The sequence below is a fragment of the Phocoena phocoena genome, chromosome 15, assembly GCF_963924675.1.
Source record: "Phocoena phocoena chromosome 15, mPhoPho1.1, whole genome shotgun sequence".
Lineage (NCBI taxonomy): Eukaryota > Metazoa > Chordata > Mammalia > Artiodactyla > Phocoenidae > Phocoena > Phocoena phocoena.
Genome location: NC_089233.1, coordinates 52,165,710 through 52,192,690, shown reverse-complemented (window position 1 = coordinate 52,192,690; position 26,981 = coordinate 52,165,710). Strand labels below are relative to the sequence as shown.

At 38.8% G+C, this 26,981-nt stretch overlaps 1 protein-coding gene across 2 annotated transcripts in view; it reads left to right on the top strand.

The window, feature by feature from the left end:
- Positions 1–26,981, top strand: part of PLCB1 (phospholipase C beta 1) — a 686,080-nt gene that overhangs the window by 581,881 nt on the left and 77,218 nt on the right. For both annotated transcript variants that reach the window (XM_065892597.1, XM_065892598.1), the window contains exons 24-27: positions 742–874; positions 3,700–3,753; positions 7,016–7,235; positions 11,470–11,650. In XM_065892597.1, coding sequence (XP_065748669.1) covers positions 742–874; positions 3,700–3,753; positions 7,016–7,235; positions 11,470–11,650 — 588 coding nt within the window. The remainder of the gene's footprint in view (positions 1–741; positions 875–3,699; positions 3,754–7,015; positions 7,236–11,469; positions 11,651–26,981) is intronic.

Genomic DNA, 26,981 nt, shown 5'->3' with positions numbered 1-26,981 from the left:
TATAAAGATGAGGAAAGTGAGGGACAGACAGTTAAGTGACTTGCCCAATATCACAATACTAATAAGTGGCAGGGCCAGAAATTGAACCCAGGTAAGTCTGGCTCCAAAATCGATGTTTATAACCAGTGTATCAATTAGCTACTGCTGCATAACAAAAAATCCTCCAACTCAGTGGCTTACAACATCAACTACTTATTATTATTCATGAGTCATTTGGTCAGCTGAGCAGTTCTGTTGATCTGGACCAGGTTCAGCTAATCTTAGGTGGGCTCACTTAAGTGTATGTTGTCAGCTCAGGGCTGGCTGGTCCAGGACATCCTTGTCTACATGACTCAGCTCTCCTCCATGTGGGCTCTCATCCTCCATGGCTATAGCAGGGGTCTGAGAAAGAGAAGAAACATTTGCAAATGGCTTTTCAATCCACTGCTTATATCTAGTTTGCTACTCTCTCATTTTACCAAAGCAAATCACATGCTCAGGTCCAGAGTCAGTGCTGGAGAACACATCCAAGAGCAGTGGGCATAGAAAAGCATAAATATCGGGTCCTTTAAAACAATTAACTGGCCAGAATCATGGTTCAACACCATGCTGTTTTTACCCTGCTTTCTGCACAGTTTCAGATGTGATATTTCAGAGTCCAAATGAGTTGTGAAAATGCTATCAAATGTAGCTTTTGGGTTTAGGAAGATCACAAAAGAACCATAAGAAGTGTGAAAAATTAAAGGATGTTTATGATTTTAGGCTGATCCTGGGGAAACACAGTCAGAAGCTCCAAGTGAAGCCAGGACAACTCCAGCAGAAAACGGGATGAATCACACTACATCCCTGACACCCAAACCACCCTCCCAGGCTCTCCACAGCCAACCAGCTCCAGGTAAACACTCTGATGAGAGAGCTGTGCTACTTGACTAGTAGCCTTTAGTTTATATGTACCACTGAAGGAGGTAGCATGATTGACTTAGCGAAAACATCACATGGGCAAAAATACATGGACTTAGGAGATGCTCCAGAAACATGTGATGAGGGAATGAATGAGGGAAGGAAGGAAGGAATGAAGGAAGGCCAAGAGACTCGTAAGTGCTCATCTGGCTCTGCTGACAATTTACGAAGCCACAACAAAATATCACCCAGATTTCCCATGTCTTTATTTAGTGATGGATTATGGTCCATCTGCTGGCAGGGTGTGTGAAGGGTTCTTCAAGCACCTTATATGCAGCTATGCTTTAGAAGCACATTCTTAGTTCTACCTCACTAAGTTACATTTCTGCCAAGAATTCCTTCGCATCTTTCTCCACTTCCTTTCACCAATTTTAAGTGCCTATCATGTGCTGAGCACGCTGCTAAATGCTTCACGTGGATTATCTCATTTAACTCTTAAACCAGGCTTCTGAGGGTTGATTCTACCACTGCCCCCATGGTGCAGATGAATAAATTGCAGTTTTGAAATGACAAGGTACTTCTTGAAGGCCATGTCGCCATTGAAGAGTGAAGACAAGACTGACACCCGTTCTCCACGATCCTAAAATTCTTCCCTTTAGCTTCTATGCTCCTACTGAGACTACTTAAGAAAGGAGGTTGTTGAGATTAATAGTAATAAGGAGATAACCTGTGTATAAAAAGAAGTGATATTTTTAAATCACTTGGTATTTTTATATACCAAATACAAACATTTAGTGTGTTTCTAGAATATGAATAATTAATTTAAGTAGTGAATATAACCTTGTGCTTTTGAGAGTAAAAGAGAATTTAGCATTTGATGTTTTTACTGGGTGCTTTGGAATCATTTGACTTACAGAATAATTTTTAAAATAGCACAGAATACATTGCAAAACTGGACCCCTCTTCTCTGGCATTTACATCTGTCAGAGTCACACCAGGAAATTAACGATGGCACAAGACCCTGAACTAAACCACAGACCTTGTTTGAACTTCCCCTGCTTTCCACTAATGCCTTTGATTGTCCCAGGTTCCAGCTCAGGATCCCACATTGTACTAATTGTCAGGTCTCCTTAGCCTCCTTGAATCTGTGACAGTCCCTCAGTCTGTCCTGTCTTTCATGCCCTTGACACTTCTGAAGAGTCTGTTATTTTGTAGATTATCCTTCAATTTGGGTTGGCCTGATGTTTTCTCATGATTAAACTAAAATTACACATTTTTGGCAAGAACATCACAGAAGCAATGCTGTTCTGAGAGCATTATGTCGGGGGTATCTGATGTTGCTGTGTCTCATCGTCAGTGATGTTGGATCACTTGGTTAAGGTGCCATCTACCAGGTTTCTCCACTGAAAGTTACCATTTTCCCCTTTATAGTTAATTGATATCCTAGTGGAGACACTTTGAGACTATGCAACTATCCTGTTTCTCCTTAAACGTTTGTCCAGTGATTTTGGCACCCTCTAATGGATCTTGCCTGCAACATTATTCCTGCCTGCTGGTCAGCCTTTGATTTTTTTTTTTAAACATCTTTATTGGAGTATAATTGCTTTACAATGGTATGGTAGTTTCAGCTTCACAACAAAATGAATCAGTTATACATATATATATGTTCCCATATCTCTTCCCTCTTGCGTCTCCCTCCCTCCCACCCTCCCTATCCCACCCCTCCAGGTGGTCACAAAGCACCAAGCTGATCTCCCTGTGCTATGCGGCTGCTTCCCACTAGCTATCTATTTTACATTTGGTAGTGTATGTATGTCCATGCCACTCTCTCGCTTTGTCAGAGCTTACCCTTCCCCCTCCCCATATCCTTAAGTCCATTCTCTAGTAGGTCTGCGTCTTTATTCCCGTTTTACCCGTAAGTTCTTCATGACATTTTTTTTTCTTAAATTCCATATATATGTGTTAGCATACGGTATTTTTCTTTTTCGTTCTGACTTACTTCATTCTGTATGACAGACTCTAGGTCTATCCACCTCATTACAAATAGCTCAATTTCATTTCTTTTTATGGCTGAGTAACACTCCATTGTATATACGTGCCACATCTTCTTTATCCATTCATCTGTCGATGGACACTTACGTTTTTTCCATCTCCGGGCTATTGTAAATAGAGCTGCAATGAGCATTTTGGTACATGACTCTTTTTGAATTATGGTTTTCTCAGGGTATATGCTCAGTAGTGGGATTGCTGGGTCATATGGTAGTTCTATTTGTAGTTTTTTAAGGAACCTCCATACTGTTCTCCACAGTGGCTGTATCAGTTTACATTCCCACCAACAGTGCAAGAGTGTTCCCTTTTCTCCACACCGTCTCCAGCATTTATTGTTTCTAGATTTTTTGATGATGGCCATTCTGACTGGTATGAGATGATATCTCATTGTAGTTTTGATTTGCATTTCTCTAATGATTAGTGATGTTGAGCATTCTTTCATGTGTTTGTTGGCAGTCTGTATATCTTTTAAAAGATCACTTGTCATTCCTGTTATGGCCAGAAGGAAGCAGTAGCCTAAACTGAATTTGTTGACAGAGTTTTGATTCAAAGTGGAGGAATGGCCTTTCTATAACTGGAGCATATAGATTCACATTTAATTAGGTTTGCCCCAAAGTTACAAAGTGAAGACATTTCTTAGAATATTTTTAGGATAATTTTCTCCCACAATTTGTAATTTCTCCATAAAGAGACTTAGAGTCAAGAGCCAAACATTGTTTTACAGGAAGAAAACAATTTCAAAAGTTAAAAGAGGCTTTTTTTTTTTTTCAGGCTCTGTAAAGGCACCTGCCAAAACGGAAGATCTTATTCAGAGTGTTTTAACAGGTAAATACCACCTTTTTTCCCTATGGAATTAGGCAGCTGAATATTATGCAGGGTAAGTATTTAGAGGAGAGGACATTTCATCTTTGAAATATAACATCATTAATATTTCTCTTCTAAAACCATCTACAGATACATCCTACTTCAAGCCATGTTACACAATATAATCACAGAGAAGTAACCATACTTGGCAAATAGGACCCTACTGGTATAAAAAAATAACATAATTTCACAAGATGTATTTTGGAATCAAGGAATAGTTTCATACTGGAAATGTGACCCAGTGAACAGGAATGCAATCTTCCCAAAGTGCCCACAATAAAGCATATTTTAGAAATGCAGAATGTGAACTGTTTGTGACCATAGAATACACAGAGTTTAAGAATGATGATACAGTTTGGGAATATTTTATATTTGGTTAATTTGTTAAGCTAGTGGGACTAAAATGGGTACCAGCTTTCTTTAATTAGCAGTATGTAGCAGTGTATAACATGTTGGCCCAACATACAACAGAAATGTACACAAAAAACAGCACTATGGATAAGAACCAGAAACTGCAAACAACTTAAATATCCATAACCAGTAGAGTGGATAAATTATGGTATAGTCACAGAATAAAATAGGATACAGCTGTAGAAATAAACTACAGCTACATACAACTGCATGGATAAAATTCACAGCATAATGTTGAAGAAAAGAAGACAGACACCAAAGAGCACATTCTTTATGATTCCAGCTACACAAAGTTCAAAATCAGACAAAAGTAATTTGTGTTCTTAGAAATATGGATTTGGATTATATTTAGGGGGTGGGAGGGAAGGCTGGAACCGAAAAGAGCGTCTCTTGGGGTGCTGATAATATTCTGATTTTGATCTAAGTGATGGCTACAGAAACCTCTTCACTTTGTGAAAATGGAGAGGGATATGTATTTATGATTTCACCAAAATAATACATAAAATATGCATCAAAAACTTATTTTAGGAATGTATGAAAAGAAAACATGTGTTTAAAGATTTAATTCCATGGGAAACAATACAATGTTCACACATAAAACAAGAGACAGAAGTGTAAATAAGAGCATGATTCCAACATTATTTAAAAATACACAAATGCATAGATGAAAGGTGGGTGTCTATATCAATATATTAGCAGTGATTATCTCTGGTTGGTTTATGAGTGGTATTTGTTTCCTTATATAAATGGACATTACCTTTACGCTTCAGGACGTATTCAAACAATAGCCTTTCATCCACAGACTTTTTAAAAAATGATACTTTCCGTGGAATTATTTTTAGTCATAGGTTGGAACATCTTGAACCCTGTTGCTAAACTTGCCACAGCTGGTGTGCTGCACACCATTTTTAAAGAAATGAGGTTGAATCTGTCACCAAAACTGCAGCAATTCCTTAGGATTATAAATTTTAATATAATCAGTCATTATGCAACCATAATGAGTCCATCTGGGCCTGAGGGAAACCATTAAATAAATATACCTGATTCTCTCCCTGGCCTCTTTCTCAAAAGGAATCAAATGTCAGGAGAATAGATACATTATTAAAAAGGGAAACATATTTCAATTGCTTAAAGACCTTATCATTTAAGAGCATAAATTGTTATTCTGATTTCAACATTTATCCACTAGATATATCATTTGCTATCCAGGTCTGTTGTTATTCATGGCATATATCATTTCTGAGTCTCTTGACAGTTCTAAATATTTATGATAACTTATTTTTGTTCCCAGAAGCAGAAAGTTCACATCAAAGGATGAAAACATGTGAACTATGACTTAATCTAGGTCTAAATAAATGATAATTAATTGAATTTAAGGCACCATCCTTTTTAAGGTACCTCACTACTCATGGATGGCCAAGAAAGAAAAGCACCAACAAGTTGTGACACTCCATTGACTACGTGATGCATCTTAGTTTTAGAAATGTTAACATATTTTTTAAATGCATATTTTTACAATTGATTAAACAAATCAGTAAAACACAGACTGTTTTAAAATCAAGCTCTGTCACATTAAATGTTTTATTAGCATTAAATAAAACACTATGTAGTGATATAAACTACCACCAACCCTTATGGTGCCTTTGGGTAAATCACAGCACAGACCTTCCCTCACCTTACTGATCTATACTGGAGCAATGTTGTGATAAATATACAAGCCTACAATATCTATACTGTGAATAGTGCCCCTTAGAAATGGTGCTGTAGAACCTGTACAATCATTTGTTAAGCCTCTAACAGGCACACTGCCAGAAACTATGTTAAAAACTTTGCATTAATTCTTTTATTTCATCATCACCATAACAACCCTAAAAAGTGAAAATTGTGTGATCTTTAAAGTGGATCCTGTTAGTGCCCATCAAAATCCCCTTTACCATCTGTGGCACCCAGCTCCCAGCTGTAGTAAACGTTGGCTACTAACAGCTCATAGCTTCCTCTGCTTTTGAAAATTGCCCTCATGGAAGGCACACTGATCATGAAGAGGGATTTCTTATCTGATAAATATCTTGCTACTCTGTTGATCATGGAGCATATCTCATTGTATCCATTTGAGCTATTTATTACACAACTATGTCTCTGACAATGCCCTGATACATTTGATGCTCTAGGCATCAAAAATTTATATAAAAGCAGGTGCAGTGCCATTTGCAAACATATTAGCAAACCACAGGGATAGCTGAAGATTGTGTGGGAGATCTTTTATAAAAAAAAAGAAAGAAAGAAAGGAAATTGCCCTCAGCCAAAAGGAAGCCCCCTCTCCAGGAGTTTATGCCTCCCCACAACTGACATTCCCAAATAGGCAAAAAGCTGGCTTTCTTGCCTCAAGGTGAGACTAACTCTGTAGTACAGTTCACGCTCCAGAGCTCCCCGTGGGATCAGGCAGAAGCCAGACTCCAGCCGAGACCACATCCTTGTTTAGCTACATCTTCTTCTGTATCTGCTGCCCTCACTCCCCTCCTACTGAGAGCCCCCCTTGGTAAATCACATGTAGCTGAATCCCTCTCTTGGGCTCTGTTTCTAGGGAACCCAAACTTTTTTTTAAATTATGAGTAAAGAAATTGGGTCTTTGAGAAATTTAGTAACATAGTCACAAAGTTAGCAAGCCATAAAGCCAGCCTGGAACACACGTTTGACTTCCAAGCTCTGCTCTCAAGGTCCAGTGGGCTGGGGTCAGAAAACTACTGCTCAACAGCAACTGCTCTGTCCTCTCAGCCCTTCCAGGCCTCTCAGCTCTCATACCCATTTGTTGCAGAAGTAGAAGCGCAGACAATTGAAGAGCTGAAGCAACAGAAGTCGTTTGTGAAACTTCAAAAGAAGCACTACAAAGAAATGAAAGACCTGGTTAAGAGACACCACAAGAAAACCACCGACCTTATCAAAGAACACACTACAAAATATAATGAAATCCAGAATGACTACTTGCGAAGGAGGGCAGCTTTGGAAAAGACAGCCAAAAAGGATAGTAAGAAAAAGTAAGTTGAAGGGGTATTTCTTGTTTGTTTTATAGTATAAAGGAGGAGAGTCATTTACATGGATTTTCAGTGTTGTTTTTTTTGAATGGACAAACTACAATTAATTTAAATGATTTTTTATTGATGAACATAAGTGTTGTTTTTGATTATTTGCTATTATAAGAAATGTATTAATAAATATGTATGTATAAATTTTTTCATATATTCCTATTTTCTTAAAATTTTAAAAGTGGGATCCCTAGATCAATTTAAAGACTTTTCTGTTTCAGTTTGTAACTATCAGCAAGATATGAAAGTGCAAACTGATGGAGAAAAAAGTGATGTCATTAGTATCTTAATTTGCATTTCCTTATTAAGTTGAATTTTTTGGCATATTTATTGTCAATTTATATTTATTCCTTTGAAAATTGTCATATCACAGTCTTTGCTTGATAGTTCTCTTTTCTTTTAATTGAAGTTTAGTTGATGGATTTTCAGTGTTTTGCACCACGTTTTGGATCTACACCACTGTAAGAAGGAAAGCCACCCAACTCCTTCCACTCTCTACAGCTTTTGTGTCCTCTCAGCTCACTTTTGCTTGTAGACTGAATTTCTTTATTTGACCAAATTCTGAGACTAGATATGCAGGAAGTCCTACCATTGAGTTCTAGCCTGTAGGCCCAGGACCAACTGGCTGACTTGCCATATTGCAGCTGCCAACCTGGGGGGGTCTGACATTTTGCTGTGGACTAGAACCAAGCTGAAGAGGCAACTTGTCTTATTGAAAAGAGAACCTCTACTGCCCTTTGCTGTTCTATCTGAAACCCACAAAGCCCTGTACAGATAATCCTTGTTTGGGGCCTAAGAGTCCCCACAGCCCCATGTACTCAGACCTTGCTGGAGAGAAGCGTTTTTCACACATTCATTCAACCAATATTTATTGAGCACTTTCTGTGTGCCCTGGGGACACAGCAGTGAGTACGACCTACTCAGTTATCACCCCAAAGTGCCTAACGTGGTAACGTGGGGAAACTATGTGAACATAGAAGCTAAGAGTCAGGCAGGCTGTACCATATCCTTCCATCCTTCCCTTCACTTCCTTATTCAATATTCCGATCAGGTTAGAGAGAAAGGTAAGAGGCATTTTTCAGATTCATATGAATCTGAAACATATGATTCTTGTGACATATGATTTAACATGTGCTTAACTTAAAAGCACAATCAAAACCCAGTACCTGGGTTTTTAAAAGCAGCAAAAGCATCATTTTTTAGACCTGGAGCAGCCTTAGAAGCCATCTAGGTGAACTGTTATCACTTCTTCAAGGAGGAATCTGAAAACTAAAGACTTAACATTTACCCACCGTTACAAAAGAGTTCAGGCAAAGCTTGGCCTAAAACTTCTAAATTTTGATCTTAGTAATATGTATGTAGTCATTTGTTTATTCCTGTATTCATTTATTTATAAGTCATATCCTGAAAACTTCCAATAGAATGTTAAAGTAAATTCATAGACGATATGTAAGAAAATCCTATAAAAATAGGAAAAAAAATGTACACACATACATATGCACACAGACTGTCTACAAGTTACCAGATCTGCTGTCCAATACATGAGTCACTAACCACAAACAGTGACTCATTGGAATTGAAATGTGCTTCAACTATAAAATAACACACTAGAATTCAGACTTCACTAAAAAAAAAAAAAAAAAAAGAATCTCACATTTTTATATTGATGTGTATTGATTTTAATTACATGTTGAAATGATAATATTTTTGATAATCAAGCTATGTAAAATATATTATTAAAATTAATTTCACTCATTTAATTTTACTTTTTAAGATGGCTACTAAAAATTTCAAATCACATATGTGGAAAAAAATCAAATATGTGACCCGTGTTGTATTTTGACTGGACAGAAGTAATCATTTAACGGAATTTCTGTCCTTGAACACTAAAACTAGCTCTTAGCTTCTGAGAAAAGGAAATACGGGTTAGATAATTCTCCTTGTCTGATTAAAGGAAACTTGCATTTCCAAGAGGGACAAACATTTTCCTGGTATTAAATTACAAAAGAATTCATCTCTTGGATCATACACAGGCAACATTAGGCAACAGGGGATAATATCTTTAACCCTGTTTTTAGAGAAGATGCAGAAACATTCGTCCCTTGGTTATTTTTCTTTACTTTCCCTCAAAAAACAAACAAACAAAAATCCCTAAGCATCTTCTGTCAAAAAAATACATCAGGAGAAACTTTTCTTCAAGAGGCAAAGACACTGAGGTCTGATTATGTCTGTCCATTTCCCATCCCCCCATGATACACATTAAAATCCTGAAAACTCCTCAGAGTAATAAATGGACATAATGTCCATTATATTCATTTTTTTTTTTTGCCAGTGAGATTTTTATCATCTCACTGATTTTCTTCTTGTTTTGAAAGTATAATTATTTTTCACAAAATATATTAATATGTAACGGGCTTATATTTTCTAATGAATTAATAAATAATTTTTAGATCTATTTTTTATTGAGGTAACATTGGTTTATAACATTATATGTTTCATATGTACAACGTTATATTAGATCAGTTTCTTATTCAAATATCCGTAGTCTCAACTGAGTTTTCACATAATGTGAAGGGTAGATCATTCAAAGATGGTTTCTGTCACACACTGTGTTGTTCTCAGAACACAGACTTTGCTGTTTTCTAGATGTCTGTCCTTGGGTAAGCTGCACTGCTGCTCCCCCATACTGTGTCCTTAGGAAAATTGTCTCACTGAAACTCAGTTTCCTCAAATGTAAACAGGAGATTGTCACACCTGCTAGCTGGGTTGTTGTGAAAGCCAGAAGTAAAGCAGAAAGTCCCTGGCACCTGCTGAGTGGTCAAGAAATGTTGCCCTGTTGCCTCTGCTATGGTGATTGTGGCTCACTGAAGCAACACTTTATGTCTGGCTACACCAACTTCCTGCTGCAGCAGATTATAAATGTATCTCGTGTTCATGCCAAGACGGAGGTCACCCCTCCAATGCTCCTCTCCTCTGATGTTGATAAATAGACTTGTTCTCATGCCAGGATGGAGGGCCACCTCAGTGCTGCCATGTGATTTTGATGTTTAGAAACCTTTGAGGGAATTCTGCATCCCTTATTTGACAAAATAGGATCCTAACACTAGCTTCTACCAACTGCCTCTCCATGTGGCACCATTGTGTTGGCCTAATTCAAAGAGAAAGTAAGAGGAATTAGCACCAGCTGATTCAAGAAACCTCTTCTACTCGTTCCAATTGGCCACAAGTGAAAACATGGAGACAGAATCTGATGTGTTGGGTATCTTAGGTGGTTGTTTCTGCATCGGTTTCCATATAAATGAAAAGAACAGACCTGCTCTTGGTACCCCGTTTCCAACACTGTCTCTCATTCTATTTGTCCTACAAGAAGTAAGAGCACAAAATTTGAAAGAATCACACCGTATGTTTTAACACTATAATGTTAGTGAGAATTGCTTTGTTTTATTTCAACATTAGTCCTAAACGTCAAAATAGCTATATAATTCTTTATGAATAACTCAAAGAAAGTCCTCCTGCACAGAGTGAGCACTCGATAAATATTTTAGAATGAATCCAATTCATCCTCCTTTCTCTTGGAACCAAAGTGCCATTTTGGGTGGAGATATCAATGAAGTTGGTTCAGCCCCCAAAGAAACTTATTTTAATAACAAATCTTGCTATTAAAAGACGTCAGGAAACAGAACATGTCAGCTGGGAGTGTTGCTGGCCTGTGACGTCTGCACATGCTCTCTGTTGTCAGTCTACATCACACAGATGCAAACTTCATCACCTTTTCAACTCCCCCTACAGAATCATCAATGCAGCAGAGTATACAGGAGAAATGTAGGTGGAAATTACATTATACATGCTACGTTAAAAAATAAAAGCCTTAAAAAGTCCTTATTAGGCATTGTTTTTCCCAAGGGGGGATTGTCATTCTCTCCACCACCACTGCCAGGGCCCCCAGCCTCTTGGCTTTCCTTTTCTGCCACTACCTCTTTCTAGAGCAGCACAAATTTCATCTACTTTCTGTGTTTGGAGACCTTCTGCTGCTAAGCTTGTCCTTGGGGTATCAGCTTCTGTCTCAAGTGGTTTATCGAAATATTTATTTCCAAACAGAGTCTCTAGGAGGGACTCTGGTGAGCAGCCCTCCCTCCACCTTGCTCTGACCTACATGTTTTGTGAGTCAAGCTCTGTGTCTCTGCAGATCGGAACCCAGCAGCCCTGACCATGGTTCGTCAACAATTGAGCAAGACCTTGCTGCCCTGGATGCCGAAATGACCCAAAAGTTAATAGACTTGAAGGACAAACAACAGCAGCAGCTGCTTAATCTTCGACAAGAACAGTATTACAGCGAAAAATACCAGAAGCGAGAACATATTAAACTGGTAAGCCTGAGAAATGTGATTTCTCTTTCTGTAGCTGGAACCCTCTTTTCTATAGAAAAATTTTGATGCCCTTGGATAACATAACAGGAGACAGCAGCAGTTCTGGCTGGCACTTTCATTTCGCTTCCTGACTGAATAATCTTATTTTGATGCCAGGTTGTAGAGGGAGATAAGAGGCATTTCTCAGATCCATGTTGTGACATGTGATTTAACACGTGCTTAACTTAAAAGCAGGATCAAACCCCAGTACTTCGGTTTTAAAAAGCAATAAAATCATCATTTCTTAGAAATGGAAATTGCATAGGCCAAATAGTATCCACCATACTGATATCTTACAAGCCCCACTATTCCAGAATCTTTACCAAGTTCCTCTCTGTTCTCCAGTGAAGCTATGTTTTATTATTTTTATTTTCACTAACTCATGTTTGGGCTATAGTAGTTTTTTGGGATTTTTGAAATCGCACAAGATAATTACACACTTATCTTTAAGAAAACTAAGAACGTGCTGCAAATAAATGTTCACTTTTTATGTAGTAGTGTAGCTTTGCAGTGATACAAAGAGAACTGTACAGTCCACTCTCCTACATTTAGAAAAGTCAGTATTTAAGTGGCCTGTATGGAATGTTGTCTACCCAATTCCTGAGGCTCCCTATGAAAGAAAATGTCATCATCTCCATGAATGATCAGTTTTGTCCTCTAAAATGTTTTCTCAGGAAATGTGATAATCCAGTTTTTTTAATTGAAATATCATTGATTTACAATGTTGTGTTAATTTCTGCTGTACATAAAAGTGATTCAGTCATATATATATATGTATATATACACATATATATATTCTTTTTAAAATTATTTTCAATTATGGTTTATCACAGGATATTGAATATAGTTCCCTGTGCTATACAGTAGGACCTCGTTGTTTAACCATTCTCTATATAATACTTTTCATCTGCTAGTCCCAAACTCCCAATCCGCCCCTTCCCCACCCGCCATTGTCAACCACAAGTCTGTTCTCTATGTCTGTGAGTTGGTTTTTGTTTCATAGATAGGTTCCTTTGTGTCATATTTCATTTATTTATTTATTTTAATTTTTATTTTTTAAAATATTTTAATTTATGTATTTACTTGGCTCTGCCGGGTCTTAGTTGTGGCATGTGAACTCTTAGTTGCAGCATGTGGGATCTAGTTCCCTGACCAGGGATCGAACCCAGGCCCCCTGCATTGGGAGTGCAAAGTCTTAGCCACTGGACCACCAGGGAAGTCCCTGTGTCATATATTAGATTCCACATATAAGTGATATCATATGTTATTTATCTTTCTCTTTCTTACTTCACTTAGTATGATAATCTCTAGGTCCATCCATTTTGCTGTAAATGGTGTGATTGCATTCTTTTTATGGCTGAGTAATATTCCATTGTACATATGTACCACATCTTCTTTATACATTCATCTGTCAGTGGACATTTAAGTTGCTTCCATGTCTTGGCTATTGTGAATAGCCATTAGCCATCGGCTGTGAACATAGTGGTGCCTGTATTTTTTTGAATTATAGTTTTGTCCAGATATATGCCCAGGAGTGGGATTGCTGGATCATATGGCAAGTCTACTTTTACTTTTTTGAGGAACCTCCATATTGTTTCCCATAGTGGCTTCACCAACATACGTTACATTGTTGTTGATGGCTTGACACAGAGTAGGGACATGATAAATGTTTGGTGACAGATAAATTAAATGAATCAAGCAATAAAGTAGCCTTGAAAACAAGCTTGTGCCAAAAACAAGTGAGTAAGCTTAACAGAAATTAAAGTAGTGTACCCAGGGGAAATGGGTTCTCAAAGCTGTTTACATGACCTGTTCGTTTCATTGCTGAAGGCCTGTCCATGGAAGAGAATTCTGAGGCTGTTTCTGCTAATAGGTTGCAAACAGTGAATGGTTTAGTCATGACTATGTAATAGATGGATCAGGGTATTGCTGTCATTGTAGTACTGGTTCCCAATGACAGTATGCAAATGAGCAGGTCAAAATCACAAGAGGAGCTTATCAAAAATCAGATTCCAATTGGTCAGGTACTGTCGACTTGAGCATGCATCAGAATCACCTGGAGGACTGGTTAAAACACAGATTGTTGGGCCCTACACTGAATTTCCAACTCAACAGGCCTTGTGTAGGGCTGGCGATGCTGGTGCTTCTGGTCCCATGCCCACACTTTAAGACCCACTGCTCTATACCTAAATGTGAGGTTCAAGGATTTATTTTTAAAAGCTCCATATGCTTTTGATGGGCTGCCTTGTTTGTGAACTACCGAAGTAAGATCAAGCAGTGAAAGAACATGCGGGCAGAGGTCAGGTTTAGTGTAAACCGGGGATTGCCTTGACAGACCTGAGAAAATCCAAGTGAATTTTAATGGGAGATAATAGCTTTGGGAGCTACAACCACTGCCATCTTTCTTTCTCAGTACCCCATCCCTAGGACTCCAAAAAATAATAACAATAATAAAAATTAAAATAGCAGCTGTGTATTGAACACACCCAATGGGGTATGCTGTGCTAAACCATTTGCAGAAATTGTCTGATTTAATCCTCACAACACTGGCATTTGGTACCCTTTTTAGCCCATTTTGCAGATTAAAAACTTACAGAGAAATGTAGTGACTTTCCCAAGTTTCCACAACCAGAAAATGGAGTAGTTGGGATTTGAACTTGGTCCTCAGACTCTAGAGCCCCTACTTTATAACCATTGTTCAGATGCCTCCTAATTCAGATCTCACACCAATGTTTTCAGACGACCTCACATCTACTCACACAGAGCACAGAGCACACACAAGCCAATTCCTGCATTAGGATGGCTGAGATACCATGCCTCTCTTTTTAAAAAGCTTTATTTCACATTCCTTGCAATTCATATATTTAAAGTGTACAGTTCAATGGTTTTTAGCTTATGTATATTCATAAATATGTACAGCCATCACCAATTTTAGAACATTTTCATCACCTCAGAAAGAAATCCTGATTCATTCATTCATCTAGTCAACAAATACTTAATAGACAGCCACTCAGCAAATACTTTTAAATAGTAGAGGATAAAAATTACAATCCTAGCCTTTATGGAGCTTACATTCTAGATGTGGGCGTGAGACCATAAACACAATAAGTTGGTAAAATATGTCAGTTGGTAATAAGGGTTTAGGAAAAAAAAATCAATCCCAAGTGGAAAACTAGGGAGTGGGTGTGGGGGAAGGATGAGGAACGTGGTTTGAAATTTTACATGGAGTAGCCAGAGAGGTACTCACTGAGAAGCCAGCATCTGAGTGAGGAGGAGAAGGATGGGCCCATGCAAACATATGGGGCAAGATTTTCCCAGGGAGAAGGATTAGCAAACGCAAAGACTCTGGGCTGGGAATGGGCCTGTGTGTTGGAACAGTAGGGGTGACCGTGTTTAAGGAGGACTGTAGGGTCTTAGGTCAGAGAGATGGGACTTCTGGAGCTGGAGAAAGATCTCTCAGGTCTTGTAGGCCCCTTGTGGCCTCTGTGTTCCACTCAGAGCACAATGGGAGCCAGTGGAGGGTTCTGAGCAGAGGAGTGATGTGATCTGAAGTAACTTTCACAAGGATGGCTCTGGGGCTGAGCTAGGAGTACATGGTGAGGAATGGGGCCCCAGGAAAGTGCCATCCAGAAGCACAGTTCAGAGGAATAGCAGCCTGAGGGTTAGAAGTCCTGGGGTTCTCCCGCAGATTACTGAAGTTGACTAACAGGGTCAATGTTACTTCAAAGACGAGGCAATCCAGCCACAATCATCTGAAGCTTCCTCAGAGTGCCAACCTCTGGCAAGATCCATTCCCCAAGGAAAGAAACATGGCAATTCATAAGAGACATGGCAGAATAAGAGGGAAGACCAGTACTCACAGAACATTCCTGAAAAAAGAATTAAGAGTGTGAATTAACACAGAAGCCCAGACATCCCAGAAAGGCCTCCTGGGACGAAGGAGACTTGAGCTTCAGAAATTAGATTCAGAAATCACAGGCAACAGCTACACAATCTCAGAGTTCTGGGAGGCATACGTGAGGGTGAGCACCACATCAAATCCCACCAGATGGAGGCATGAAAAGCTGTGCAACAGATTTTCCCCTGAAGGAGGAGGTTGGCGGGGAACTGGGGAAGACCAAGCTGAAGTTATAGGTGGGAAAAATCCCACCCGAAGGGCCACTGGAGCAGGAGAGCTGTTGGAACTGCCACTCGAGGTGACAATCTCAGAATATGTGCCTCTGCCTACTTTTCCCCAAGAAGGAATGAGTGTGTCCACGATGAAAGCTTGAAAGCGTTTTCAGAAAAACAAACATATACATCCAAGCCAGCCTGGCCCGTTCAGGCCAAATATAAGCAACCTACTCAAAATGCTCCATCCTTCGCCACTGTGATTGTGGATTTGGGTTTAGATAAAGTGCCAGTGCCCTTGAACGTACCTGTATGGGCCTTTGTTAAGAAGGCTAAGACCCAAACACCTGGGATTTAGAACCACACAGAGTTTATTTTATGGCCATTTCAGGGCATCCACAACTTACACTACATGCCTTTAGCTAACATGTGGCAGAACTTTCTATAAATCCTATTTGTAATAACTACAAATTGTTCTGCCAGGAAGTCTTTTGGCTGAAAGGCACCTAGAAGTGTCAGTTCTATCTTTGGTTGTGGTTCTGAATTACCAACAAGCCTCTTAGGCTAAATTAGACAAGTGGAAGTGTAATTAAAAAGCAAGTCAGCCCCAGGTAAAATGGAGCATTTGGGTGATGCGGAGCATTAGGCAGAAGACATTTTATCTCCCACAATTGCTTTGGGAATTAAATGCAAATGTGAACCCACAGTTCAAGGATTGAGAAAGAAACCATGGCATCAATAAACTCCCTGCCAAATGTGCATTACAACTTAATATCTGTCAAACCCTGTGATAGCCACTGGAGGTAAAGATGAGGAAGGCGTGGTCAGCACATGCACAGGGAGCATGTACTACAGTCATTAATACCATGTGATAAATGAAACCATAGACAGCCATCAGCAAACTGCTATGGAGACACAGATGTGGGAACAATTTGCCTAACCATAGAAATTAATAAACGCCAAGAGAATATTTTTGAGATAACTTTTCATGTTATCATAGGAGGTGTTAAATGCACACCAAGCTTCATAGACTCTATAGCTCAAAGGACTCTAAGGACTTGTTCTACCTGTCTAAATAAGAACCATCTTCTTTAAAACTCTATATCCAAGCAACTCTGCAGCCCAGTTACTCAAAATGTGGTCCCCAAATCACCTGAGAGCCAGCCTGTTAGACACGCAGAGTCTCAGGTCCCACCCCAGACCTGCTAAATCACAATTCGCATTTTGATAGGAGTCCCAGGTGATGTGTTACACATTCACATTGAAGAATCAGGTTTTAGAGCCATTGATCCTTATCTCTGTTCAAAATGCATTTTAAAATAAGTGTACATTTCCTCTTGGTTGAAATAGGAAATGCATCATGCTCTCCACTTTTCATAGCTTGACCATCAAGCTGGATGGTTATCTCTTGGTGACAAAGGCACAGGTCCTATGGAAATCACTCCTGTGATTTCCTGCCTGTGTTCATTATAGAAGGAAACAGTTACTTTCAGTTAAGGGTGAGTGAAAATAAAGATGTAGGTTCCCCAACCCCACTGAAGTTCTTGCACCCCCTGAAATCTCCTCATAAATACCTTGGGGGTCTGTGGAGCCCAGTGAAGGATGTCTGTTCCAGGAAATAACTCTATGGTTGGGGAATCTGCTCTAACTTACCTGTTTTTCATCAACTGCCATAGGTTGACCCTGGGTTTTGTCATACCATTAGGGTAAGGTCTTAATTTTAAATGTGAGTTTGGTAAGTGATAGAAATTCTTAGGGGGTCCCTCTGAGGGTTCTCAATCACTCTCAGAATCAGCCCGAACATCACGTTCAAGGCTCAACATCCACCACCTAGGGAGAGGAGGTTTTGTGGTGACATCCATGGGGTCGCTTCTCAGTTGCTGCAGGGTTTGACCCACCATTTTGTCTTCTCTCTTCTTTCTCCTTTTCAGCGGCATCAAGAAAAGATGTCCTCATTCTGTCTCACAGCACCATACTCTTTATCCTCTGCAGAGGCTTGTTTTGTTTTGCTTTACTTCCTACCTTTTCTCCTCTTTCTCGTATTTTGTCTCCCACATGTTCCAAGCCCATTCATTTCTCCTTTCCTTCACATAGACCTTAATGGTTGGGATTCTTCTTATACATACTCCTGTCTGTCCCACCAGCAATCATTCCTGGACCTCAAACCAACACTAGTACCTGTTGAGCTGAGTGCTCCCAATTCCCTGCCAATCCTAGGGAATGAAAGTTGTGTTTCACAGTGAAAGCTCTGGGTAGATACTGACCAGCTACTAATGGAATGGCCCATCAGATGTGAGTGGTGATGAGTGAGGGTCTGCAGTCAAAAGTCCTCATTTCTGGCCACTGCTCACCCAGAGTAGTTGTGTGACCACTCAGAATTTCTGTTTTCTCAACTTTCCAATGAAGATAAGAATAATCCTCACTTTATTGAACTTTAAGGAGGAATAATGAGATAATGTGCACAAATCATTGTTTTTAATGAAAGACCCCACCTCCGCTTTTTTTCTTACAATACATGAATTGGCTAGGAAATCTTAAGCTCAAATATACATGTGTATTTGCAGTTTTTGACATCCTGCTACAGCCTGAGGGTGCTCACCATCTTCCTTTTTGATGATTTCTATTAGCACCATTTGCTGCTGCAGCCTGAGATCCAGCCTTGAATTTTCTCACTTCTATGGTCGCTCAGCTGAAGTATATGTGCCAGGAGTAATTGCAGTGTCAGGAAGTAACTAACTCTATGGTAGTGTGATCTGTCTTCCTCCAATATTCTGACTTTAAGGCAGGATCATCTTTCTTGAGAAATAAATGATTTAGCTTTTCTGAAAACTTTACATTCTCTACCAAACAAGAAATGACAAATCAATATAAGACTTTAGTAATGAAATAAAGAATGAAACAATTTGTCAAAATGTGTTCTTATTTGTTAATTTTCCTAATCATCATTGGGTAACCCTAATAGAATTGATTTGTTCTAGAGATAGATAGATAGATATGGATATATAGATAGAAATGATATTTATCTTCATTTCTATTGATGTAATCATGATCAAAAATGAGCATATGTGAGCAGAAGACCTAAATAAACATTTCTCCAAAGAAGATATACAGATTGCCAACAAACACATGAAAGGATACTCAACATCATTAATCATTAGAGAAATGCAAATCAAAACTACAATGTGATATCATCTCACACCAGTCAGAACGGCCATCATCAAAAAATCTACAACAATAAATGCTGGAGAGGGTGTGGAGAAAGGGAACCTTCTTGCACTGTTGGTGGGAATGTAAATTGATACAGCCACTATAGAGAACAGTATGGAGATTCCTTAAAAAACTACAACTAGAACTACCATATGACCCAGCAATCCCACTACTGGGCATATACCCTGAGAAAACCACCATAATTCAGAAAGAGTCATGTACCACAATGCTCATCGCAGCTCTATTTACAATAGCCAGGACATGGAAGCAACCTAAGTGTCCATCGACAGATGAATGGATAAAGAAGATGTGGCACATATATATAATGGAATATTAGCCATAAAAAGAAATGAAATTGAGTTATTTGTATTGAGGTGGATGGAACTAGAGTCTGTCATACAGAGTGAAGTAAGTCAGAAAGAGAAAAACAAATACCGTATGCTAACACATATATATGGAATCTAAAAAAAAAGAGGTCATGAAGAACCTAAGGGCAAGATGGGAATAAAGATGCAGACCTACTAGAGAATGGACTTGAGGACATGGGGAGGGGGAAGGGTAAGCTGGGACAAAGTGAGAGAGTGGTAGTGTATGTATGGACATATATACACTACCAAATGTAAAATAGATAGCTAGTGGGAAGCAGTGGCATAGCACAGGGAGATCAGCTTGGTGCTTTGTGACCAGCTAGAAGGGTGGGATAGGGAGGGTAGGAGAGAGGGAGACACAAGAGGGAAGAGATATGGGGATATATGTAGATGTATAACTGATTCACCTTGTTGTAAAGCAGAAACTAACACACCATTGTAAAGCAATTATACTCCAATAAAAATGTTTTAAAAAAAATGAGCATATGTCCATGTGTGTATTGTCCATTTGTATTCATTTTTTCTACAAACTGTTTATATCCATTGCCTACTTTTCTGTTGGATTGTCTTGTTCTTTTGACCCACAGAGTTTATACTATCTTTTAGTTTATTGTTTTTGGGAGTTTGTGCAATTTAGAGAGCATAAAATATGCTTATATAATTGTTTAAGTCAAAGTTATTGAAGGCCTCCTGTGGTCCTCATACTGGTGGGGGGATTCCTGTGGACCAAGCCTAAATGTTGTCTCTTCCCTCAAGGGCTTACCGTGGTTAAGAACACAGGTTATGATGTCAGATGGACCTAGTAATAGTATACCCATCTTTATCCATTAGCTTTGTTGCATAACAAACGCCTCAAAGCTTATTGCCTTAAAACAACAACTATTTACTTAGCTCATGTTTCTATGTGTAGCAATATGAGCTTGACTCAACTGGATGTATCTTCTAGTCCTGGCTGGGCTCATTCATGTGTCTGTGGTTCAGTTGCCAGTTACTTAGAGGCTCTGCTCCTGAAGGTTGGCTGACTGTCAACTGGTCCAGGCAGATAACTGATACACATCTCTCATCATCTAGCAAGGCTAGCCTGGGCTTGTCCATGTGGAATTTGGAAAGGATTCCAAATGAGAGCAAGCAAAAGTAGGTAAAGTCTCAACAGATCTACCTCCAAGCAAGTCGTAAGACTTGCCTGGATACAAGGGATAGGGAAATAGACTATCTCTTGTTCAGAGGAACCACAAGTCACATTGCAAAGAGTGTGAATGCAGGGAATGGTGGAGAATTAGGCCTTTTTTTTTTTGCAAGAATCAACACATAGCCCTCACAGTTTGGATGTGAGATTCAATAAAATAATCCATGGAAACTTAACACAGTGCCTAGAACACAGTCATCACTCTTTATCAAAGGACAATTTGTACAGGATTTAAAGTGAGGAGACATGACTTTCACTTTTAGTTACGTAACTTTAGCTAAATCATTTCACCTCTTTGAGTGTTTGTATCCTTGTTTCTAAATAAAAATTTGTACAAGAGTGCTTGTAAAGTTTCCCTCTAACTATAATGCTAGTTTAACTTAGTTTATAGAATGCAGAGATGATTCAACTCTCAGATCTATTAAAATAATAATTAAGGATTTCAGTTTAAAGCAATAAAAAAATCTTGTTTTTACTTTTGTGTGCACACAGTATGTCTTAGTATATTTTTTGTGTTAATTGATAACTATTTAGATTAGATTGAGGGAAAAGAGTCAGTAAACAAAACCTATCCCCAAAGGCAAATAAAATAATAGTTTTGACTTGCATCAACCTAAAGAAGCTTAAAGAACAGAAAAAATTCTGCTGAAAGGAAAATTCCAAAATAGAATTCACAAGTCTGACAATTTAGTTTGTGCCCTCTGGAATTACAAGACTCATTGCACTCCATCTGGTAAGTTTCAAGATGCTTGAAACGATATATTTTGCATTAAGGAAAAAAGAAGCTGACATGCTGTGCTACTCATCTTCATGGGCAGCTCTTCTGGTTCTAGCTTTCAAACAGACTATTGAATATTAAGCCCTTGATTTATTGCACTATTTCAGTTACAAACCACAGGACAAATCATGTCTCTTTTAATCAGGTCTCCTTTCTTAATTATTTGAAAACCTCCAGTTTGAACAGTATAGTTATTTTCCCACATCTGAGTGATAAGCAATATTTATTTCATCTATTCTAAATTAAATGGTCTTGATATCTTTCAGAATTATGAAGCCTGATCCTGAAATTTTGGTGGTTTGGATTTTTGTTTGCAAATGGTTTAATCAGATATAATGATCTCAACTAACTTGATCCTATACAACCATTTTCTCATTTTCTTTTTATTTAATCAAAAATCCATAATTGTGTCATATGTGATACTACACCAACTTTTAAAAAAACTCTTACGAGTAACTTCCTTAACCTTTTATAATTGCAAAGGGGTAATTCTTTGCCTGTTATAAATTTGTACTGAAAACTATATATGAATCATTTTAAGTGAAACTTCTTTTATCATAAAAATGAATTCCAGTTATCACTAAAATAAATATTTCATGGCCATAAATATCTACTTTTTATGATTTTCAGGACATTTAAAGATCATCACTGAATTTTTAAAAAATTTAAAAACACACATAATATACTTTTAAAATTTTGCTGTATTTTACTGGTCAGGAAACAAGGCCCAAGAATTAAGATGGAAAAACCCAGGCATCATCTAGGATGATAAAACACATTTACTAGAGCTTCCTTTACCAAATTTCTTGATTTTTTTTAAAGTTTGAAGATATTTCCAGTTGAGAGCCTTATAAAAGAATACCAGAAATATCATTCAAGGGCGTATGCTACATTGACCCATTTATATTTCCCAGAAAGCTAAGAAGCTGACATTTACTTTGGCATATTTTAAAAGTGAAAAACAATTTTAAATGCTGTAGATTCATTGGGCCAACTTGTTGACATTGACTAGGAGTCGTGCTCAGATTTTCACTTTCATTTATTGCTCTGCCCAGCAAGTAAAAAGAAAATTTCAAGGATTCCTTAAACCTTTAGATTCAAATAAGCAGCTATAAATTCTGTTTAGATATGGAAATTTTAAAAGAAATGAATTTCATAGGCATGAAAGACTATCTCAGAAAAGAATCAAGGTGGTTGGTCTTTTAGTCCAAGACTTTCTGCTCCTTCTGAGAAAAGAAGTGAGCTGGTGGGGAACATGAGCTCCACCTGGACAGGACTTTGCTGCCAACTCTCAGTTGGACCATCAATACACAGTATCCAGCACAGGTGCTCAGTAAATATTGGTGGAATGAATGAATAAATATTTTTCAATTTGAATGGACAGGAAACACGCCAGTATAAAAATCCACCTAGTTTTTAAATTATCAATAATGCGTTTAATCAGTAGATCATTTCTTAGTTTAGAAGCATCATAAATTAATACTTTGTAGAAGATAAACAAGCAATTTATGGTGAAAACTCAGAGTGGATGCTTTGACTAGCAGAAAAGAAGGTGCTATCTTCTCCACTTATGAGTGAAGGGAGAAGGAAGATGAGTTTGCCTGAAGTATGTACACTCTACACTTGGCTCTTTGCACATTTTCCCAAATTGTCCTTCTTATAAGAGGCTCTAAACATGACAATATCTGTCCACATATTTTTCTATCCCTTTTAAGTTAGAGTCAAGGAATTAGTCTCTTCCTTGGAAACCATTCCCTCACCCTCAAATGACTAAACCAAGTGAAATTCAGCATGGAGCTGAGAACAAGCATGAAATTATATTCCCCAGAGCTTTTCTTTTTCATTCCATAAAAGGTTTGGAACATTTAACTAGGAGAGTTGTCATGAGTGGTAAACAAACAAGCAAAATAATTGAAATGTCTATTCCTTTGGGCCAGAAAAAAAAATCATATTAAAAGTTAAAATTAAATGTTGTTTACTGCATTTCAGTTTACCATGTACTCTCGACTTTTTTCCCCCTAGGAATTCTAAACGAATTTTTTGTTCTTTTCTATCTTCAGTGAGTCTTGTGGCTAATATATGATTGAACGGTTCTTTGAGTAGAGCCTGTCTGCTAATAAATACACCAAAGTGAGAGTACCCTTAGGTCAGTTAAAAGGCACTTCAATTATTGTGTGAAAAATCCCTCTTCTGGGTCCGATTTTCACACTTCATGAAATAGAAACCCCGGACCCAATGCTCATAGGTTCTTTCATCTTATTTGGGGATTAAGGAGTAAAATTTTTTATTTTTGTTTCTTTGCTTGTTTGTCGGGATTCCCTTGGTTACAAGTGACAAAAACCTATATTGGACTAACTTAGACAAGAATAGTATATACTAGAAAAGTACATAGGGGAAGGCCATGTAAGGAAGGGTTGACCATCCACACTGGAGAAGGGAAGGGATAAATAGACGCCTACCAGAAACCACTCACAGCACTTCCTATGTTTGTCTGTCTCCGTCTCTCTCCCTTTCTCTCCTGATTTTGTCTGCACGTCCGTATTATTTTTGTCCAAAGCAGCACACAGGCTTCCCCTTGTCAGAAAATATAGGCATCAACTCCTTCCAAGTTATATTTCTTTCACTAATGACAGGTTGGAGAAATCTTGGGGCAAGCCTTTTTAGTGTGATATGATTGGCCAAGCTTGCAACCTTAGACCAATCACCTGTGGCTAGTGTCGGGGTATGACTGGTCCTACTTGCATCTATGCCTCCCCGGACCAGTTACCTTGGCCCAGGGATGGGCGTAAAGAACACAGCAGCTCCATGGAAACCACATTAGGCACAGAGCCAGTTCTCAGAAAGCAGAGGAAGTTCTTTCTGAAGTAGTGTTGGGTAGAGAAAACTATAGTTGAGCCCCACACTCTCTCTTTCTAGGGTAAGAAAGAGATAAATTATTAACGCCTAGACGTAATCTCATTGCCAGTTTAATGTGAGTCTGACAATAGTGTCATATTATTGACAAAATCATAATATTAATCACTCTGCCTCCTGGACTTTAATAGAGGAAGTTTAAATGAAAACAGTAAATGCTGTAAGAGCAGAATTATAGTAAGAGTGATCTTTTGAAAATAGCTGAAAAGGGCAGAATGTTACAGGGAGGGGTCTGTTGTATGAGAGAGTTGGGGAGACCAAGGGGAGCTGAGTAGAGTGGAAGAACATTTGTCATATTAAACACAGAGATATTGTCCTTTTTTAAACATATTCTTTGGGATTCTATGGAGACACTATTTTCATTAGTTTCATGCAAAAGCCACATTAAAAAAAAAACACATGCCTGGATTTCACAATAAGGCATTTGTTCTTAAAGGAACAAAACTTAGCTTGTTAAATATCAAAATTATGTAGTTTAAGAAGTATTTTCAATAAGACAGCCCATGGCTTGGACATGATGCACCATAGCCATAACCAAGGTCTGGGTCAATGTGGTTCTTAAACTTAACAGATTTTTTTTTTTTTTTGTGCGGTACGCGGGCCTCTCACTGTTGTGGCCCCTCCCGTTGCAGAGCACAGGCTCTGGACGCGCAGGCTCAGCGGTCATGGCTCGCCGGCCCAGCCGCTCCGCGGCATGTGGGATCTTCCTGGACCGGGGCACAAACCTGCGTCCCCTGCATCGGCAGGCAGACTCTCAACCACTGTGCCACCAGGGAAGCCCCACAATAATTTTTGAGTGCCTATTTTATGTAGAGCCTGGTGTCCAAAAAACCACTGGCTGGTGCCTACTCCCTTATCAGGAGTTGAGCAGCACAGTCCAGTGGAATTTCTGCAACCATGGGAATGCCTTACATCTGTGCTGTCTCTCATTCAAATGGGAATATCATCCAGGTGGAAAAATAACATGAGAAAAAGTATAGAAGCAGGTATGTGCCCAGACAGTCTGAGAGTAAAATACAGCCTAGTTTATTGAGTGTGCTGAATGCTAATCAGGAAAGGAAATTTAGAGCTGGAGTGTAACGTATTTGAGGATACAGAGCCAGTTAAGGCTCGGCACATACAAAAAATACTATTTGTGATATGGAGCAGAAAGACTAAGGAGAGACTGAGGGCAGGGAGAGAATACTTGCCAAGTCCAGACAGGAGTTAATGAGGACCTACACCAGAGTGCTGTTAACACAGAGCCAAGAGATAACATGGTGACAGAAGAAATGAACAATTCTCCAGGACTCAACAGATGGGGAAAGCACCCAAGAGGGCAGTCAAATGTAATGCACACTTTTAACCTGAGTGATGATACTTAATGGGAAAATACGATGACTTACCTCTGTGAAAGATGTTGAGATGCTGGTGAGCCATCCTCAGCCAGAGATGGTCAAAGACAGTTGATGCAGAAATGAATTGAAGCACTTAAAAGAATCAGAGAAGAGTGACTGTGGGAATTGCTGGAGATACTGTAAATGAAGGAAAGAGAGCTTCTTATGAGAGTGGTTGGCAGCTGGCATCCTATCAAAAGGATAAAGTCACGATTCCCAAACCATGTGCCACGTCACTCTGAAGCACCATGTTGAACTCACAGGGGTATTGTGGGATATCTTATGTTTTTGAAGGAAACAGAGCAACATCTGTTGGATTCTGTGCAAAGTACTACTATTAAGTTATTTGGACCTAACCATTTAATAAATAAATGGAACTGTTCTTTTATTTCTTTTGGCCTAGGGGGTGCCATGAAAAAATTACTGAGATCCTAAGGATACAATGAGCTAAGAAAATTTGTGAATCTCTAGAATAATAAAAGTTCATCCTGAGACATGGCCAATGAGTTTAGTGACAAAAAAGTTTTTGTAATCTTAAAGCAAAATCAGGTAAATGCCAGTAGTTGGAATGGAAGAGATGGTGGGGTTGAAGACAGTGGCAGTGGGGCATTGCAGCTGTGTAAGCAGCCATTGGTCTTCCATTTTAGGGATGGAAAGGAAAGGAAGGTCAAAGGTGGAACAAAAGTTCAGGGTTCTGGGAGGATAAGAAAATAGAGATGTGTTTTTAGGCAAAGGGAATGAATGTATCCAGTGCAGAAGAAAGTTTGAGAGAAGAAAGTGAAATGGTGATCCACAGGGAGAAGAAGATGGGACAAAAAGCAAAGGAAAACCTTCCTCTGGGAAGGAAGGGTAAGGAAACCAAGCTAAGAACCTATGACCTGGTTTATTAGGAATCACACATGTGTCTTCTCTTCCAGCTTTCACAACCACCCCAGGAAGGAAACATTATCCCTGACTCAGAGGTGAGGAAGCTGAGTCTTGGGTAATGAAGACAATGCACATAAAGTTCTGCAGCTCTTTTGAGACAGAAAAGAGGGAATTTGAGAAGGTGCCTTAGAGACTGGGTGGCTTAAACAATGAATATTTATTTCTGACAGTTCCGAAGGCTGAGAAGTCCAAAATTAAGGCACCAGTAGATTTGGCGTCTGGTGAGAGCCCACTTCCCAGTTTATAGAGAGCTTTCTTCTAACTGTGTCCTCACGTGGTGGAAGGGGTGAGAGAGCTCTTGTGGTTTCTTTTACAATTATGGGCACTAATCCCATTCATGAGGGCTCCACCCTCATGACCAAATCACCCAAAGGCCCCACCTCCTAATACCGTTACACTGGGGGTCAGGATTTCAATATATTTATTT